General features: G+C 40.9%; 2 protein-coding genes across 5 annotated transcripts in view; one reads left to right on the top strand and one right to left on the bottom strand.

Moving 5' to 3' along the window:
- The window catches only part of LOC126483603 (vesicle-associated membrane protein-associated protein B), a 47,657-nt gene extending 45,303 nt beyond the window's left edge, over positions 1 to 2,354 (bottom strand). The window contains exons 1-2 of one of the 2 annotated variants that reach the window (XM_050106648.1): positions 2,147 to 2,354; positions 1,671 to 1,823 (exon numbers count right to left, since the gene is read on the bottom strand). In XM_050106648.1, coding sequence (XP_049962605.1) covers positions 1,671 to 1,823; positions 2,147 to 2,216 — 223 coding nt within the window. In that variant the 5' untranslated portion in view covers positions 2,217 to 2,354. The remainder of the gene's footprint in view (positions 1 to 1,670; positions 1,824 to 2,146) is intronic. The other variant, XM_050106640.1, reaches the window with a different exon arrangement.
- Positions 2,355 to 2,362: 8 nt separating this feature from the next.
- Positions 2,363 to 18,624, top strand: part of LOC126483569 (vacuolar protein sorting-associated protein 4) — a 167,231-nt gene continuing 150,969 nt past the window's right edge. Inside the window, exons 1-2 of one of the 3 annotated variants that reach the window (XM_050106631.1) lie at positions 2,363 to 2,484; positions 3,241 to 3,299. In XM_050106631.1, coding sequence (XP_049962588.1) covers positions 3,276 to 3,299 — 24 coding nt within the window. In that variant the 5' untranslated portion in view covers positions 2,363 to 2,484; positions 3,241 to 3,275. Of the gene's footprint in view, positions 2,485 to 2,582; positions 2,973 to 3,119; positions 3,138 to 3,240; positions 3,300 to 18,624 lie in introns of those variants that run through there. The other 2 variants (XM_050106630.1, XM_050106632.1) reach the window with 2 other exon arrangements.

Below are 18,624 nucleotides of genomic sequence, written 5' to 3'. Positions count from 1 at the left end.
CTACAACTTCAATGTGTTATGGCAACCAAAATAATGATATCCACACCATGTTTGGTTTATGTGAAAGACAAACTCACATAAGTTTTGTCTTTGTGGGTTCCAAGTTGTCCTGAGAGAAGCTTAGTGACAACAGTTAGAAGGATAGTTCACTATGTGGAATGGTTTATTCGACCACATTGGACACACAGGTTCAAAGGAATTCATGAACGGCAACCACCATCACGGATGTCAATACACCATTGGTACAGGAATGTTATGCAGACAGGAAGAGGTTATGTTCTTTCCGTATAGCTGGATTGGCAGGGGTGATCCAATTTCCTGGCATCCTACATCACATGACATTATACCGATGGATTTCCCTCTGCTAAATGTCTTAACTACACCAATGACCAAATTGTTGCTACCAATGCCATAGTTGATGCAGATATGTTGCAGCGAGTGTTTAATAAGGACTGGGTGTTGGGCATGCCACAAAAGTTTAAGATGATGAAACTGATTAATGGCATAAAAACTTTGCAAGATACTGTCTCACATAAGGCAACATGTGTGAATATCTTAATTAGTTTGGTTGCTGTAACACATTTAGTTTGTACTATGCATTTGGAGACACCCTGTATGCATCAAAACCCTTGTCTAAGCCTTCTCCATTACCTATATATTCCGAATTTACCTTGTAATTTTCGTTTTTATGACAAAGTGTGTTGACTTTACTGTAAGTGTTAGACTGTGTTACGGGGCAGTCTGTTACCACAATATTTGACATTTACATTCTTTGGTTACACCAACTGTCAACCAAATCATCATATTTCAACCAAAGCTCCACCTTGGTCTGCTACAGACCTGTGTCACCACAACCAAGACTTCAGGGGTCCAAAGCACACTAACTATTCTTGTTTTACAAAATAATATCAAGGGCAAATACTAACTGAATTGTGCTTTTATGCAGCTACAAGAATAACTCATAGGGATGCTACCAGGATCTCTTGCAAAAAATTTGGTTCACGGCACTTTTTGTCAGCATTTACACTCATATAATCAATGACTACCACCATTTCTTTCTGACATTATGACAATGATCCCTGGTCAAATAACTTACTATGGTAAATCCCTTCAAGTTCTGACTTAGGCCTACACCAGAAATCAATTTAACTGAACCTGGCATGACTTTTGTGGAAGTAGCATCTTTCAAGCACTGTAGGATCAGGAAGTATTTTAGTCTCTCAACTTCTTGTATATGTGTTACACAGTGACCACACAGTTGTGATAATCTCTTGAATAAAAGACTAAGGGTGAACTATATGAAGTCACCTAACTTGTTTCAAAAGCACTCAAAATATTGTTCTATAATTTAACTTAGTTCAAACGTCAGCGTAAATCCTTAGAGCGACGTGCTAACCTAGTCTACCATCCAGTAACCTAACTGTGAATTTTACTACACGGGGTTTCTGAGCGATAAGACACGGATGCAGCGAACAGATTATAGGGAGATAACAACAAATGTTAGATATTTTCAATCCCCTACTGCATAAAAAAAATCATAACCAAACTTAAGACAAGCAATTCTCAACTTCCATCAGCAGGAAAAAATGTACGCTAATTATTTTATCATTACTTACGTGACTATGATTGGTACACGTTTTACTGCATATAAATAAAAATCATTTATTCACCTGCTACATCAATTGATGCCTTTGCGTCCAGAACACCAGAATTTGGCCGCACACAGTATTTCTTTGGAGCTGTCGTTTTGATTTTGAAACACACCTTTTTAGTAGTAGGATTTGTTAGCTTCATATAAGAAGTAACCGGCGACGTGAAGGGTCCTTGTTATCAGAAGAAAACGAAACCATTAAATATCAATATAAAGCATTGTTATCTTCCAACACACAAGAATATTATAATTGAATAGCTTTTACAACAGAAAGAAACTAAAAATGTCACTTCACTCTTCTCCCCACCGCATGTAAATTGACATAGTTTGCCTTTCAAAGCGCACAAATTCCACGCCTTCAGTAAACTTTGTAACAATCGCTCGTCAAAAGGGCGCAGTAACTGGTAAACCAATAACGAAAAACAACAACTATCTGATTTAAGGAATACTATTTCTCTTACTTCATTAGCAATGTTTACAGCACTTTCCGCTTACCTTGGAATTTTAGTTCATGTTCCGGTTCTATTATTAACACCTGTTCCGGCTTTGAACCTGGATTAGCCATAATTTAAGACTATGAGTGTACTCCGAAATTACAGTAAAATACTGTATGCGTAAAGAAATGGCTTCAATTCTAATCCCGGTACTGGCGATTCTAGTTTTCTAACCAATACGCATGCGTCATGACGGAAATATGGCTGCCTGAAATGACGTCACTCCAACTGCTAGACCCAGTGCAAACAGCAAAAATAAATTTGCTTCAGATCTAAAATTAGCAAAATAATGTTTCTTTCATAGATTCGCATCCATCAGAGCTCCTCCAAGTGAAAAAGGTAACGGAAGTACCGACTTCCATGATTCAACAATCGAACAGCTATCGACTTCATGATTCAAGTAGATTTTATTTATAACGATATCGTACACTATTGAGTCAGGAGTGAAAGTATTTTCCTTTTTATTTTTCCAGAAAAACTTGTCTATCTTTCTAGGACTTTCAATTTATCTATCATTTGAAGCTTATAATATCTGCAATTTTGACCATTATAATTGTTGCAAAAATATTTGTAGGAAGTCGTATTGGTAATTGTTGTTGGAAGGAAGACGTGTGTTGTAGCAGTGAACCGATTTTGAGAAGCAGTCATTGTGTCAGAGAGTTGGTTAATAGTTCTGTTGGAAGCTATTTGCCAGCTGAGATTGACGTTTTCTGTCAACCAGTGAGCGAAGATAATACCGTGTTCGCAACACGTATGTCACTTATCTGCGCTACTGGGAGGATTGTAGTGATATTTATCGTTGGATAGCGTGTTGATGGAATAGTTTTGTGAGTAAATTATACGAACTGAGACTTACCTTTCGAAAATCATATGAGTTTTTTTGTTTACTACCGATTTTTTTTTTTTTTTCCTTGTACTGTTTCCTATTAGTTCAGGTTATGGACGTTATTTTTCAGTGACAATAAGTTTATTCAAATTCGGAGTAACACCAGGTCTTACTATGTGCAGTTTTCCGTAATTTGTGTTGAAACATATTCCTTTGGATGAGTCCTGTTTCTTTCGAGAACCGTTGTTGACAACATTCCCTGATTACAGGAACCTACTACAGCCCCTGCGCCCTAGCCCCCGTCATGTCAGCAGGATCAACTTTACAGGTTTGAAAAAGTTCAATGCTTTTACAATTTGTGCAATGTTAATACAAATACTTCTTTTAAATCATATTTTATGGGATTGTGACAGCTGCTAAAGCTGTCGCAGATCAGTGAACACGAATTATATGATTGAATCAGATAAGTCGTGAATATTTCGTAATACCTACCATGTTTTCAATAATGAAAGTGTTCATCTGATATTTATTGAAATATTGTGTTTCGTAATTTCAAGAATTACGAATAAAGAGCCCTTGAGGGGACAAATATTAGATTAAAGCAGATCTATGTTGAGATATATACATGTCAGAAGTAAATGATGGCTGACGAGTTACTGGGTCAGCAGACAGTCTTTCTCTAAACTTAAAGGAAAATATATATATATATATATATATATATATAGCCGTGAAAATTCAATAGGCGTAAACTTGATTAATGCATTGTACCCTGTACAGTCATTCATCATCTTTCCAGAATAGTGTATAAAAAGCTGTTCATTCCCAAGCTATGACTAGCCATAATCTTGCCACTCATGTTTTTGTTTGTGAGAACTCTGGATATTCATGATGATTGCACATCCACAGGCAGTACCCTAAAACTTCTGCTCTGTTACCCTGAAAATGCTGTCCCGGTTGATCTTGCTGCTGTGTGGTGATGTTTAGGATTTCTTATAGGCTACCTTACCTAAGGTTTGTTGATACAGCATTAGGTGAATCTGGAAACTGAAGACTGAAGATACTATGACAGTCAATGCTCCTAGATAGGCAGAAATAAATAAGTTGACATGATTTGCCATACCCATTTCCCCCACCCCCACCCCGGTCCTTTCTCCTCTTTCTGATTAACAGACTATCCTGCCATTTAGTATAGCCGTCATCTGTGTAAAGTACTAACTATTTGTCAAGCTGATCACTGGACCCCATGCAAAATTGGTGGAGGTTAGTTGAGGTCTTATAGCTTTGTTGTGCTAGATCTTTGAGTCCTGTAACTACCAAATTGTCATATTCCAATGTAACCCCAAGCTCAGGCTATATTGCAGACCTGTCCAGTTTGTCGTGGCAACAAGATTTCATTTGGGGGGAGGACGACGGTTCAATCCCGTCTCCGGCCATCCTGATTTAGGTTTTCCGTGATTTCCCTAAATCGTTTCAGGCAAATGCCGGGATGGTTCCTTTGAAAGGGCACGGCCGATTTCCTTCCCCATCCTTCCCTCACCCGAGCTTGCGCTCCGTCTCTAATGACCTCATTGTCGACGGGACGTTAAACATTAATCTCCTCCTCCTCCTCCTCATTTGGGGGGGGGGGGGGGTGTAGAGCCATAGTTGCCATTATTGCAGTATAGTACATAGTGGGTGTTTTATGTTGCATTTGGCGCAATCAGTATTGAGGACAAAAGTCAGTAAACTATTATATTTGCAAAACATTTAACAATGTAGTACCTAGTAACTTTCAGTTAGTGGGGAAAGAATTGCATATGTTGCAAGTACAGCATGAAACAATTGGTGCTTATTATCCCACACCCTCCCCCCAATGACAATTATTGTGCCAGAAAGACCTTGATTCTAACACTCCCCACATCTCCCTCCATGAGCAATACACTACACAAAAGTTCTGTGAGGCTTTAGATGGAGTGTTGAGTGTAACATCCCCCCCCCCCCCCCCCCATCCCAACCTGCACCCTTCTGCTCAAGGTCTAGGTTTGGCATTGCTGACATTCACATAATATTTAATATCCATTTCTTAATAAATAACTTATACAATTCAGTTGCATAATTAAAAAGCATGGCCTTATGTATATATGTTCTGTATCTCCCATGTATAATACTATGTATGCAATGATGCAGCGGTCTGTGGTTTCCTATCATCTGTTTTTATTGTCTTTTGCTGAAACTAGATGGGAAAGGAATGTCAGTTGCAGGTTAAATCTTAAAAGAATCGGGAACAACTGAAGGCCTAGTAGTGATACTTACACCACATGTTGCAAACTTTGTTGACATGAGGTAGCTTCTTATGCTGATACAACCTATTGCTATCGAGATGGCATGTAACATGTCTGAGGATAGTTCCACTGAGTTGTTTGACTTAATGTTTATTCTCCATTTAAAATAATTTTGTGAGTGACATTTCAGCAAGTCAAGTGGTAGAAGCCAGCCCCCAGACAGTAGTAGTTTTTCTTGAGTGTCTTGTTTTGTAGGTATATAAAAGAGCTTTGTCTAGCATGTAGCTGCATGGTGGCAACATTGCCTTCCCACCACAGCAACTGGTCAGTTTTATTTTATTCAGAATATGGTGCTTATTTTGAAAGATATCAAACACTTCATTAAGGTTACTACGTTTGGTGATATGAACTCAGTTTCATCAAAATCCAAACCCACTTTATTTTGTATGTCTAGTACTGCTGTTTACATACATCTACTCTTTCAGAAACAACATTGGATGTTTTTACTTAGCTATATTTTCTAGCACAACACACACATCTTTCATTAGGTTATTGTCCAAGTCTTTTCTTAGCAATTTATCTTGGAATCCAATAAAGTGCTTCATTGTCTCATGTGTCTTCCGTTCACCTGCCTACAGGTCACATCACGTTCATTTGATTTTCATTACACTTATTATTATGTTTTCCACTGTACTCTGGTCCATTTGCTTGATTTCCTGTCTGTTGTGCAGATAGTTCCCATAAGTTCTCCATTGTCCACGGAGTGATTTTGAGTATTTGTATATAATTCCACGTTTACAGTCCCTGTCTCACCACCTTAAGTTAAAAACTGGCAGTGCACATTGATTATATACTTTCACTTTTAGACATGGGGAGCCTAGTTCTGCAATCCTTGTGTAGTTTATCAACAGCACTGTAGGACACCTTTTCTTTTGTATTTATTTCTTTCGCTTCCCATCCTGTTACTTTCAACTGCCCTAAATGAAGAAATTTATCTTGTTCTATGACTTCATTATTAATTTATATTGCCTTCCTTTCATTAATTAGTTCTACATTAATTTAGTATTGATATATCTTATTTTCAAAATTGTTCTTTTAAGTTCTGCCCTTTATTATCACAGTTTTTGTGCACTAGATGTAAACAGAAGAATTTAATGGAAAAACTAAGATGGTCAAGTTATCTTCCATTAATAGACGGCAGGTTGTTTTTGCAGGTCATCGATCTAGAAATGTCTTCTGGATTGCTGAGAGGTGGTTTGGTGATATTTAATTTCCTTTCCTGACTTCTTTCATTTCTAAATTTCTGAGCATCCTAAAACTAAACTCTGTCCGAACAGGCTGGTTAAGTATAATGGAATCTAGCATACATGTGTTATATCTTCAATGTATTGACACTTGGTTTTGGTGGGACTGTTGTTCAGATATTGCTGAAACCAGACAAATTAGTAAGTCTTGTATATGTTGTCCTCTTATTCGTGACTTGTAAATGGACCATTGTGATGTACCCATTTTCAAAGTAGGCTTGTTCTACATAGATACGCTGCAAATGACTGTGAAGCGCAATCTCTTTGCCTAATTAAAATAGGCTACAGTGTTTTATAATGCTGCTGGTGATGATTTTGGTAAATATCTAGTACATTACAGAAAGTATGCAGACAAATCTATGATTTATTTTGAGTTGTCTATTGCCTTTCTTGTTAAGTAGAATAATGAAAATGATACTCCCGTTTTGCGGAATTGTATTTCAGCATAGACGCATTGTAAACAATTTTGCAAGTTTTTATATTACTTTCCCTATGTTACTTCTCCATCAAAACATCCTTTTGAGGTAGCTGTTTTTTTTTCCTCATGCCTTGAATGGCTTCGTACACCTCATCTGGCATTATATCCTCATTTTAAGTGTCAACCATCTGTATTTGTTGAACTGTAGAAGCATTTCACACTGTGCTGTCTACCATGTTAACTGAGTTTACGTGGTGTTTACCCATGTAAGGACATTCAGCAATAATTAGTCATTGCATATTTGTCTACTTAACGCTTTGTCTCACGATGCCGTAGACATATCAGAGGCAGTAGCAACTCTGAAAGCAGTTACAATCTCAAGCAAACTTGGTAAGTTGTACAGTTTATACGAACAGTTGGTGACATCATAAGACCACTGCCTAAGACAACAGAGTCACAGCAACGTGTGTTATTGAGTGTGAAATGGGTAAGAGTGGCAGCACTAAGTCCTCCAACTTGTCTAATTTCAATTTTTCTTCTTTTTTTGTGAAAGTTGTTTTTGTAGTTTTGAATTTCCATGGCCCCTCTGTACATCCAAATGTGATAGTGAGTGGATCTTGATCAAACTGTAGTACAGGGAAATGAATTGGATGGTTGCCTGATCCCTGTGCGTGATTACTGCTGCTGATACATCTGTTTCCCAGATGACAGTTGCTCAAGTGTGCCTTGTCTGGCATTAACACTTCTTTTTGTAGTTTCTGTGTACATTTGACCGCAGGTGGAAGAAATTTTATGTATTCCTGCTGTGACAAGTGGTAGGGGTAGGTCCTTTGCAGTGTCCAATATTTGCCCACAGTTCTTGAAGGTTTAAAATCCATCTCAGTACGTGATGATGTCTCCAGTATTGGAAGGTTAAATGATTGGTAGAGAAATATACCTTGGACCACATCCTAATGTCCATAAAACAAAAATCATAAAGTACCTAAAAACCAGCTGTGAAAGTCTGCATTGTATGAGAAAATTACTCACTCCTAGGAGCTGTTATGCTAGTAAATAAATATTGCCTGACACCACCTCAATTCAGCAATATGAAGATGGTATCTGTTGTTTCGGACATGTCCCTCTTGATATTTATCAACGCCTGTAAGCAGCTAATGGTCTGGATTTTATTGTAAGTTCAGTTGAGCAAGGATGAGTATCTGCAAGTCTTTTTAGGCATTCCATATCCAGCTGAAAGGGCACATGATGATGAGACCCTATAGAGCTACCAAATTGTGGGTTTACTGATTGCTGTATTTTGCACTTCGTTCCAAACAATCCCAGACATTTTCTACATGTTAACATTGGGTGATATTGCTCACCATTCAAGGTGCAATAGTTTGTCAGTGTATTTGTCAAATCAGAAGCATGTGTATGCAGTCCTGTGAGCATGACTTCTGTAATTTTGGAAAATAGGAGTCTCCTCAGAATACAACATCACATGATCACAAAGAATGGTGAAATGAACATTTTGATTCACATTCTTAATAACTTGAATGAGTGGCCCCAAATCATGGTGTGCAAGAAGAAGAAGAAGAAGAAGAAGAAGAAGAAAGAAAAGAAAAGAAAAAAAACCTAAAACATTATAAAACCACAGCTGGCCCGAACTAAACGCTCCACACACTGTGAATTGAACGCCTCATTGAGTCATCTGTGACTTGATGCCTTGCATAATTTGAAAAAGAGGCAAAACTGAGACTTGATAGATAATTCTGCGTACCTTTGGACACCCACTAACCAGCTTCTGTGTTGGTTGGCACATTGAAGAATTGCAATTTAATCTGTCACTGTTATATTCAACTTTTTGGGTGGTACCCATCTCCAGATATCCATTGAATGTGGTTCCTTTCACAAAGTTCGGTTAGAAACTGACTGAAATGTATCTGCGTTTGCTGAGAGCAGGAATTCCTGTCATTTTTTGAAACCAGTTGTTATTGCCAAGTCGTGACTCTCGTATCTGATCCATGTAGGTTAGTGCTCTTGTTCTTGTGCCAAAGCAGCACAACTTGATTGGTACAGATAAATGTTTGTAGACATGTTGTAAGAGCCAGCATTGAAACAACAAAAAATTAGGGAACTTCATTTGCAGTTGTGGGCATGTCCAAATACATTATCTATCAGGTCTCCATATTGTCCCAATTTACTATGCTGCTGCCGTACAATCAACTGGTATGTACAAACCCCTTCACTGCTGTGACTTGTCATATGTCACCAGTGGGTGGTTTTTTACCACCTGGAACCAATTTATCATCATCATCATCATCATATACAGTGCTCCAAAGTGACCAGCGCGGTCTTTTAAGGGAGTGATTAATATTTTGTCTGATGAGCTTAAATTTCTGTTTAGTTTTCTTCTTACTCTTGTTTTCAATTCTCATGACAAATTTTCATTTTATGTTCTCACTTCCTCTCAGACATTTCTGAATAGCTCCTCTTCTTCTTCTTTAATAACTGTCCTTATTGTATCATGGTTCTGTTATCATTCTGTTTGATAAGTATGTGTGCCATTTGGTATGTTTTTTCCCATTGTTGTCTTTGTACCTGCAACATTTCTTGTTGTTTTCACAAGTACCTTAATAGTGAGATTTTAATCACAGTTTGCCTTAGCCAGAATTATAATTATCCTTTCTGTTATGGTGCAGGATGTAACTTACTGTGTATTATCAGGATATAGCAAGATAGTGTGTACAGTTCCCGAATTCTTCTTGTTCGGTTGTATTGTCTCTCATTTTATGATGATAGTAATAGTACACAAATCATGTCATATATAGTAGTTGCAGAATATTTTACTGTACGTGGAATTTCATCCCCAGTCATTTCAATTAGCTTTTTGATATTGTCGTCAGGTCTGCAAGAATTTAATGAGAAAATAGGCTTTTTAGTGGAGTCATTGACTGTATCTCACAGTGTCTTTTATGGATTGCAAACTTCTTCAGTAACGTTTAATATTATTTTCTCTTATCTTTTCTTGCTGTACCAGTAATATCTAACAAAGTCATGCAGTACTATAAATCACTAAACTTTCATCCAGGGGAAGCAGGTTTGAGATCCTCATCCTGCCCTTCATATTTAAATTTTGCATGGTTGCCCAAAAAATCCCAAGGGAAATGTTGGGGTTGTTCCTTTGAAAAGGACATACCAGTTTCTTTCCCTGTCCTTGTTGTAAACAAGCTTGTGTTCCATCACGAATGAACTCACGGTTTTTTAACGTTAAAAATCCAAATTTTCGATCCTTATGTTTAAATAATTTTGGCATGGTGGGCATAATCTTCATGATAGTATCGGTGACTGCTTCGAGTACATCATTCAGCATAGGTTATAAGGTTTTCTTATGTCTTTTGATGTACCTGCATAATTTACTGAGGTGTCAGGGAAAATGTTAATCTAGTTTAATTTTGAAGAGTTTGAAACATATGACTGCATGTATAATTTGGTGCCCATTACTTCAAGTATTTGCTGCGAATTAGTAACATTTGTACAGTTTTCAATGGGTATACTCTTTTTCATTTTTATTGGTAACGCTGTTGAATAGTTCATTTGAATGCAGCGTGTCAATTCCTTTATTACTAAGTGGTATTGACAAATGGACAGAGATGGCTGACCATGGTCTTAAAGCATAAGTTAAAATTCTCAGTCTTTCATTTTAAGTTCCATTAGTATTGTAATAGGACTATTTAAGTTTGTGGTAAGTGACAAAACAGGCAGCTGATCTAGTCAGTTGACCTTTTGTTCCAAGCAGTCCATAGCTTTTTGCTGCCGGCCGCTGTGGCCGAGTGGTTCTAGGCGCTTCAGTCTTGAACCGTGCGACCGCTATGGTCACAGGTTCAAATCCTGCCTCGGGCATGGATGGGTGTGATGTCCTTAGGTTAGTTAGGTTTAATTAGTTCTAAGTTCTAGGGGACTGATGACCTCAGATGTTAAGTCCCATAGTGCTCAGAGCCATTTTGAGCTGGATTTGTGACTGCACTATCCTCAGCACTGCCTTTACTCATATGTCTGTGAAAATTATTACATAAAATAACTTTCCCCTAATCAAATTATGGTCCTTTCCTGTTGGTACATGACATTTTGAAAACCATGAAAAGCCTAACAAATATTTAAGAAGTTGTATATATGGTTCTCGGGTGAGACGTCGGATGTCATAGTGAAAACTCCACAATATTTCGTCAGCACAACTGACCGACATCTTCAGGTGCGACGAACACACTGCTAAGGCATAACTAGAGCCCCCTATTTATGCCAGTCTTAGGCAGGAAGTGCGCATGCGAGGAGGCACCAAATTCAATTGCCAATAGCAACGATATCAACCGATAGCTAGAAGGACAGCAACGCCACCTGTAAGATGAAGAACCAAAGACTTCAGTGCACGTGCGAAGGCTGCCGCTGCTGCTCTGCACTGTCATTGGCCAACGCAGCGACCTCTGTAGGAAGCCGCAAGCAAAAATGCGTGTCCGCGTTGGCGCATGACCGTTCTCCCATTGTCAACAGAATATTTATGTTGCGGGCGAATCGTCATCCGTCGTATGACCAATAGTACTCCTCTCTGCTCGATGAGACTTCAATATGACCACTGCTGGTTCCCAAGCTGTACTGAACTGAAAGCCTGTGTCTCTGTTTACAAGATTCGTCGAGCTACATATTTCCACTGCTTCCTTAATAACACTATCCCAGTATGAACTCATCGATGCGAGAATTTTGGTGTGTTGATAATTCAAAGAATGACATGTATTGAGACAATGCTCGGCCACTGCAGACTTCTCTGGTTGCTCCAGATGTATGTAGCATCGGTGTTCAGTACATCTCTCTTCAACAGTGCGACAAGTTTGTCTGATGTACGACGTGCCGCAGCCACAAGGAATCTCATAAACACCGGGTCTTCTTAGGCCAAGACTGTCCTTAGATGAGCCCAAGAGAGATCTGAGTTTTGCCGGCGGGTGAAAGACACATTTAACTTTATCTCTTCAGTAATGTTCTTATTTTTGAAGAGACACCGCTGAAATATGACAAGATGACCATTCCCCTTTGTTCTTCGCCTTCTTCCAGTTCCTCATGATGGGTAACCCGCTCCAGGTGTAAGGCACGGCGAATCTCCCGTTCGGAATATCCATTTTGTTGGAAGGTGGTATGCAGATGGAGTATTCCAACATGTTCTCACCTCGACGTACTTTCTATTCAATGGACAATACTTTGAACAGACTGACGATGTCGCAATGTGTAGTCTCTTGTCACCCATTGTAGCTAATCTTTTTATGGAAGACTTCGAGGAGAGAGCACTCCAGTCGTCGGATTTGAAACCTACATGTTTTTGGCGATATGTGGACAACACTTTTGTTATCTGGCCTCACAGCACTGCATCGCTGAATGAATTTCTTGAGTATCGTAACTCCCTTCATCCCAACATCAAGTTCACTATGGGGATGGAGAAAAACGGCCCACTTCCATTCCTGGACGTGTTGGTACGGAGAAAAGAAGATGGCACATTAGGCCACGCAGTGTACTGTAAACCAACACACACAGACTTATACTTAACAGGCCACCAGCTGTCACCATCCTTCGCAACGAAGTGGCTTACTTAGGATGTTGGTTCACAGAGCATGAGCCATATCAGACTCTGACAGCGTATCCAATAAGCTACTCCATCTGCGCACCACTTTCCAACAAAATGGATATTCCGAATAAGAGATTCGCCATGCCTTACACCTGGGGCGGGTTACCCATCGTGAGGAACTGGAAGAAGGCAAAGAACAAAGGGGAATGGTCATCTTGTCATACTTCAGCAGTGTCTCTTCAAAAATGGCTGCGGCACGTCGTACATCAGACAAACTTGTCGCACTGTTGAAGAGAGATGTACTGAACACCGACGCTACACACGTCTGGAGCAACCAGAGAAGTCTGCAGTGACCGAGCATTGTCTCAGTACAGGCCATTCTTTGAATTATCAACACACCAAAATTCTCGCATCAACGAGTTCATACTGGGATAATGTTATTAAGGAAGCAGTGGAAATATGTAGCTCGATGAATCTTGTAAACAGAGACACAGGCTTTCAGCTCAGTACAGCTTGGGAACCAGCAGTGGTCATATTGAAGTCTCATCGAGCAGAGAGGAGTACTATTGGTCATACGACGGGTGACGATTCGCCGGCAACATAAATATTCTGTTGACAATGGGAGGACGGTCATGCGCCAACGCGGACACGCATTTTTGCTTGCGGCTTCCTACAGAGGTCGCTGGGAAGGCCAATGGCAGTGCAGAGCAGCAGCGGCAGCCTCCGCGCATGCACTGAAGTCTTTGGTTCTTCATCTTACAGGTGGCGTTGCTGTCCTTCTAGCTATCGGTTGATATTGTTGCTATTGGCAATCGAATTTGGTGCCTCCTCGCATGCGCACTTCCTGCCTAAGACTGGCATAAATAGGGGGCTCTAGTCATGCCTTCGCAGTGTGTTCGTCGCACCTGAAGATGTCGGCCAGTTGCCCTGATGAAATATTGCAGAGTTTTCACTATGACATCCGATGTCTCGCTCAAGAACCATATATACAACAGTCCGTCGGGAAAGCCTCAAGCAACACATTTAAGAAGTTAGCTTACTGTAGTTGTAAACAAACACTTCACCTTGATAGCAGTAACTCAGTGTTTTAGGCTCATTATTTGCATATACCCAGGTAATTCTGCATCCGATGGACCAATTTTAAGAGTCATTCCCCACCTGACCATCTCCAGTTTGAATGAAAGTATATTCATATCTTTTGTACAAAAGAAAGTAACCTATTCAACATCTGAACTCCACATACAAAAAATTCAAGGTTTCAGGAAGCTTTCTATTGGAGACTGTAAAATATCGCATGCATGCCATGAGTGTTTAGCCTGATATAAGATGGCTTAATATTGTAACCAGTAGTTAATGTAAGGGTAATGTTTTGATCAGGTGGACCACTTTTTTGTGCCAAACATATGGTTAGTGTCAAGACTTGGTTATTCACTAGTTTTGTGCTACATATGTTGAAGGTTGGGAGAGATGAATTGCAAAACTGTTTCAACCAATTTGTGACTGCTGTTTTTTGTGGCCAAGTATCTTGAGTGCACTTTAGTAGTTCCACAGCTAGAACATTTTTATCAGTTCTACCACACTGTAGCAGTATTTGGTAAGTATCCAAGAAGTTAATGTCGAAACATGCCATCATAAGTTCTTACAGCTAACGTGTGCAAACTTTGGTGTCATGTTGCTAAATATTATCACCTGCTTGTTTTTTCCTTTTTATTGAAATGAACAAGGGCTTTTTGTGATGGAACTTTTTTTTTAATACACTCTAAATAAGGTTAACAAAATGAGTGTGGAAATTCTGCTGTCAAACATGCACAAACTTCATTATATTTTATGTTTGAGAAAAGTAAAAAATAAAGCTGTCATCATTTGAACACCACAGTGCTTTACTAAGCTTGATCCTTGCCTTGTTCCAACCTCTGAACTGACTTATCCAGCCAGCTATAAGGGACCATACTGTGTAACATTTACTCCAAACCTCTAGTGCAACTTGGAATTCTCCACATACACAAGTCATCGCCAGAGATATAGGAAAAAAATCCATGTAACAACCATGATTTGAACTGCAGACCTTTGTATTTGTAGTCTAGATTTTAAATATGGGGATAAAAATAATTCAAACAGCCTACAACTTGTCTAAGATGATTGTGGGTGCAAACTTCTTAAAGCATTAGACATATCGTACTCGTCTCTAGACACACAATGGCTAACTTGTACTGCATTTTAATTGTTGGTGGCAGCCACCAAGAAGTAACACATTTATGGCCAGGCTGCCACCAATAATTGAAACACAGCCACATAAGGGCGTGTATATAAAGGGGGATGTTGAGTATGTGCTCAGTTTACTACTCGAAGAAATATATTTGAAGGAAAATGTGTGTGTGTGTGTGTGTTTGTGTGTGTGTGTGTGTGTGTGTGTGTGTGTGTGTGTGTGTGTGTGTGTTTACATCTCCTAGTGATTTGGTAGCCCTTTCTTCTTCTTGTGCTATAACCAAGATACTAGTGACTGACACACACACACACACACACACACACACACACGGGGTTGCTGTCATCTCTGTGTGCTAAGGCCCCACTGCGTCTGATATGAGCAGCAGGCAGCAGTCTTTGGTGGTGAGAGTAGTGGTGGCAAGGGGTGGAGAGGGGGAGGGATAGCAGCGTTGAGGTAGGTTGGGAGGGGGGAGGAGGGGTTAGAGGAATTCCAGTGCTGTCTGTGGGAGCATGCAAGGATGTGATGGGAACTTATCATGTGGCGATCCTTGTGGCAGTGACCAACTTCCAGCGATCCGTCATTTCCTTCCACCACCAGGCAGCTTGACTAGCATGTTGGGTGCTTCAAAGAGACAACTGGCAGTTGTTTACCTCTGTTGTTACCTTTGCCCCCATCCGTTTGGATTTCATTGACAAGGTTTTGCAAAACATGTCTAGTGTGATCACCCACAGAGCAAGAAATGGTATTCCACTTTCTGCAGGTCCTCTTCATCACTGACTAGTGCCGTGATAGACCAAAGAAATTGCAATAGCTATTCAGGATCACCAAAGAACCATGTAACATTTCAAATGACAACCTTCACAGACCAGCCTGACCACTTTTAACTGACTTCTGAGTCACCTCCCTGGGAGCATATGCCTCTTCATCCTAGGTGTAGGCCAAGGTCCATAGTCTTCTGGGCTGCTAAAGATCCTCAACTGTTCTGGGTCTCTTCCTTCAGGATCATCTGTGTACTGAAGCATCAGCTCTTGCTGAACACCTCGCGATCCAGCTCACAGTGCCACTGGCATCCTCTTCCTCTTCTTATGCAGCTGCATTCTGAATGCATAAGTGACAATTTGAAGACATTCTGCCCCTCAGCATCTGAATTGCATAATGTACCTTTCACTGACTAGGAATTGCTTCAGGCTTTTGCCTTGTCTCATAATACTGCTGTGGAGCCTGATTACATTCACAATTAGATGATACAGTATCTGTCACTTGAGGTAGTACCATTATTTCAATACTTTAGTGAGGCAAAAACCCAACGTCTGTCACTAGTTATCACACAGTTAGTTTCGCCAACATGCTCTGCAAATTGCCTGAAAGGATGATTGCCTGCCGATTATCCTTGCTTCTCGAAGCTCAAGGCCTTTTGTCCCTCCATGAGTGTGGTTTTGGGGAGGGACAATCCATGATCAACTATCTGTCGTCAGTTTTTATCCCACTGGTTGTTCTGGGTTAGACTTGATATTTCACTCAGCTCTCCACAGGTAAGATAACAGCATCCCTCTGGCCTCTGTGCCATGTTCCCTACAGCATCAGTCGGCCAGTGACCGCATGTCAGGCCACTGGTCACCCTTGCATTGCATGTTGATTTCTTTTGCGTTTGGTACACCTCTCATTGTGTATCCTTGGCTAAATGCTAACTCCAAGGTGCCATATGATGGGCCTCCACTTGGACCCTTTCCATGGTTTCCATTTCTCTCCTGCAAATGTGCAGGTCATGCATTTCGGTCGTTGTACCACAGTCCAGCCTAACCTAGAATTGTACTTCTGTGCACAGTTGCTGGACATTGTTGTACAGTCCCAATTTTCGTGAGTCCTCTTTAACAGGTAGCTGAATTGACTGTTCCATATTTGTCAGCTAAAGACTAATTGCTGAAAGCTTAACCCTCTCTGCTTCCCTAGCCTAGTGATTTGGCAACCCTTTCTTCTCCTTGTGCTATAACCAAGATACTAGTGACTGACACACACACACACACACACACACACACACACACACACACACACACACACACACACACAGAGTCGCTGTCATCTCTGTGCGTTGCCTCTTGGGGTGTGTATTGCACTACTCTTCTTTGTATCTATTGGACTCTGGCCCTGTCCCGCTTCGACCGTGGTTGCCAAATATATGGCTTGATGTCCTGACTGGGTCCTGGGAGACCCCTTGTCTGCTGTAACCTATGGACTGATACAGTTCGTATACTTTTACTTCTCCATAAGTCGTTTTTTCCAGCTGCAGCATCAGTATTGCTTTCAGTGCCTCACTTTTACCACCCTAGCATATTTTCCTCCTCCAAGCACATTCCTGGTGAACATTACTAGCTCCAGATGAGTGAATCCTTGACCAGGGTAATGATGACCTTGCTGCTTATGTTTAGTCCTGTTTTTTTGCAAGACAATATCTGTTCTGGTAAATTTTTCTTCCGAATCCCTTGTCATCTCTGACAGAATGACAGTGTCATTGGCAAACTGCAAAGTTATTATTTCTTCTCCATGAGCTTCAGTTTCCTTCCCAAACTTCTCTTTGGTTTCCATTACTGCCCCCCAGGGGGCCTGATGTATGACTGCCTGTCGTAAGAGGCAACTAAAAGGAGTCTCACAAGTTTTGGCCTTTATGTGATGGTCCCCTGTCGAGTTTGATCTCCATTTTTCAAAATTTTCTCGTAGAGCGAGCCAACTGGGGGAAGGGTGCCTAACATGGTGCATTGTGTCCATCATGCACTGAGACCTCTTGCATCCTCCGTCGACGTGGATCTGCACTTCTGCTCATTCTCCACCTGTTGGGCGAGGTCACCCTCCTGGGTGTTTCCCTCCATGCAACGTGCAGTATCACTTTCTGCACTGACTGTGATAATGGATTTCTTATCTCGTTTGCACCTGACATCCAGCATGGTAGCCAGTCCATTGTGGTGGGGCCGCCATGTACCCTGGTGGTTGTAGCCCCCTGACCACACAGGGATCGCTCTGCTGATGCCTGCACCATTAACTCCCCACATATGCCAAGGAGTAGATGCCCATCCCCTGCAGCATCAAGATTCCTGGCAATGGCCATCCTGCCAGGTGGCCTTTGCTGCAGCTGGGTGGCACCTGTGGGGAGGGCCCCTGGTCGTAGGGGGTGGCATCGGGGCAGATTACAAGCAATGAAACGTAGTACATAATCTCTTGCTGGTAGTCAAACACCAACAGTCTCTAAGTGTTCATGGGCTCAATTCAATGTACAGAAGTACAACCCCAAATTGTTTCCCTCCATTGCCACACCATGGGAGGAACACCAGGCTAATGATAGCAGCGTATCTAATTCGCTCCAGTACCTTGTATGTTCGAGATCTGATGGGGAATCTTTCATGCCAATGGTGCCTCAGTTTTTTGTTGAGCATTTAGAGGACAAGTTTGGGGAGGTGGAGGGATTGTCCAAAATGCGATCTGGGTCGGTCTTGATCAAAACGGCATCCTCTGCCCAGTCACAGGCTCAACTCGCCTGTGACAAGCTGCAGGATGTTTCTGTTTCCATCACGCCCCATAAGAGCTTAAATATGGTCCAGGGTATCATATTTCACAGGGACCTTCTTTTGGAGTCTGACAATGTGCTGCGCGCCAATTTAGAGTGGCAAAGTGTTATAGTTTCATCTGGCGCATCAACCGGGGTCTGAGGGAAGTTCGGCTATATGTCTTCCCACTGTACTTCCAGCATCACCTGTTGGGATTGTGGACATCCTTCACATCCCAGTACTCCATGTGTCTCGCCTCCCATCCTTGTGAACTGCTGAGGGCACCATTCGCGTTGTTCGCCAGACTGCAGGATTCTCCAGAAAGAAAGGAAAATGATGGA

The sequence above is a fragment of the Schistocerca serialis genome, chromosome 1 (genome assembly GCF_023864345.2).
Source record: "Schistocerca serialis cubense isolate TAMUIC-IGC-003099 chromosome 1, iqSchSeri2.2, whole genome shotgun sequence".
Taxonomy (NCBI): Eukaryota; Metazoa; Arthropoda; class Insecta; order Orthoptera; family Acrididae; genus Schistocerca; species Schistocerca serialis.
Note: the sequence above shows the minus strand (reverse complement) of the source record. Positions and strands in the feature narration are given on the sequence as shown.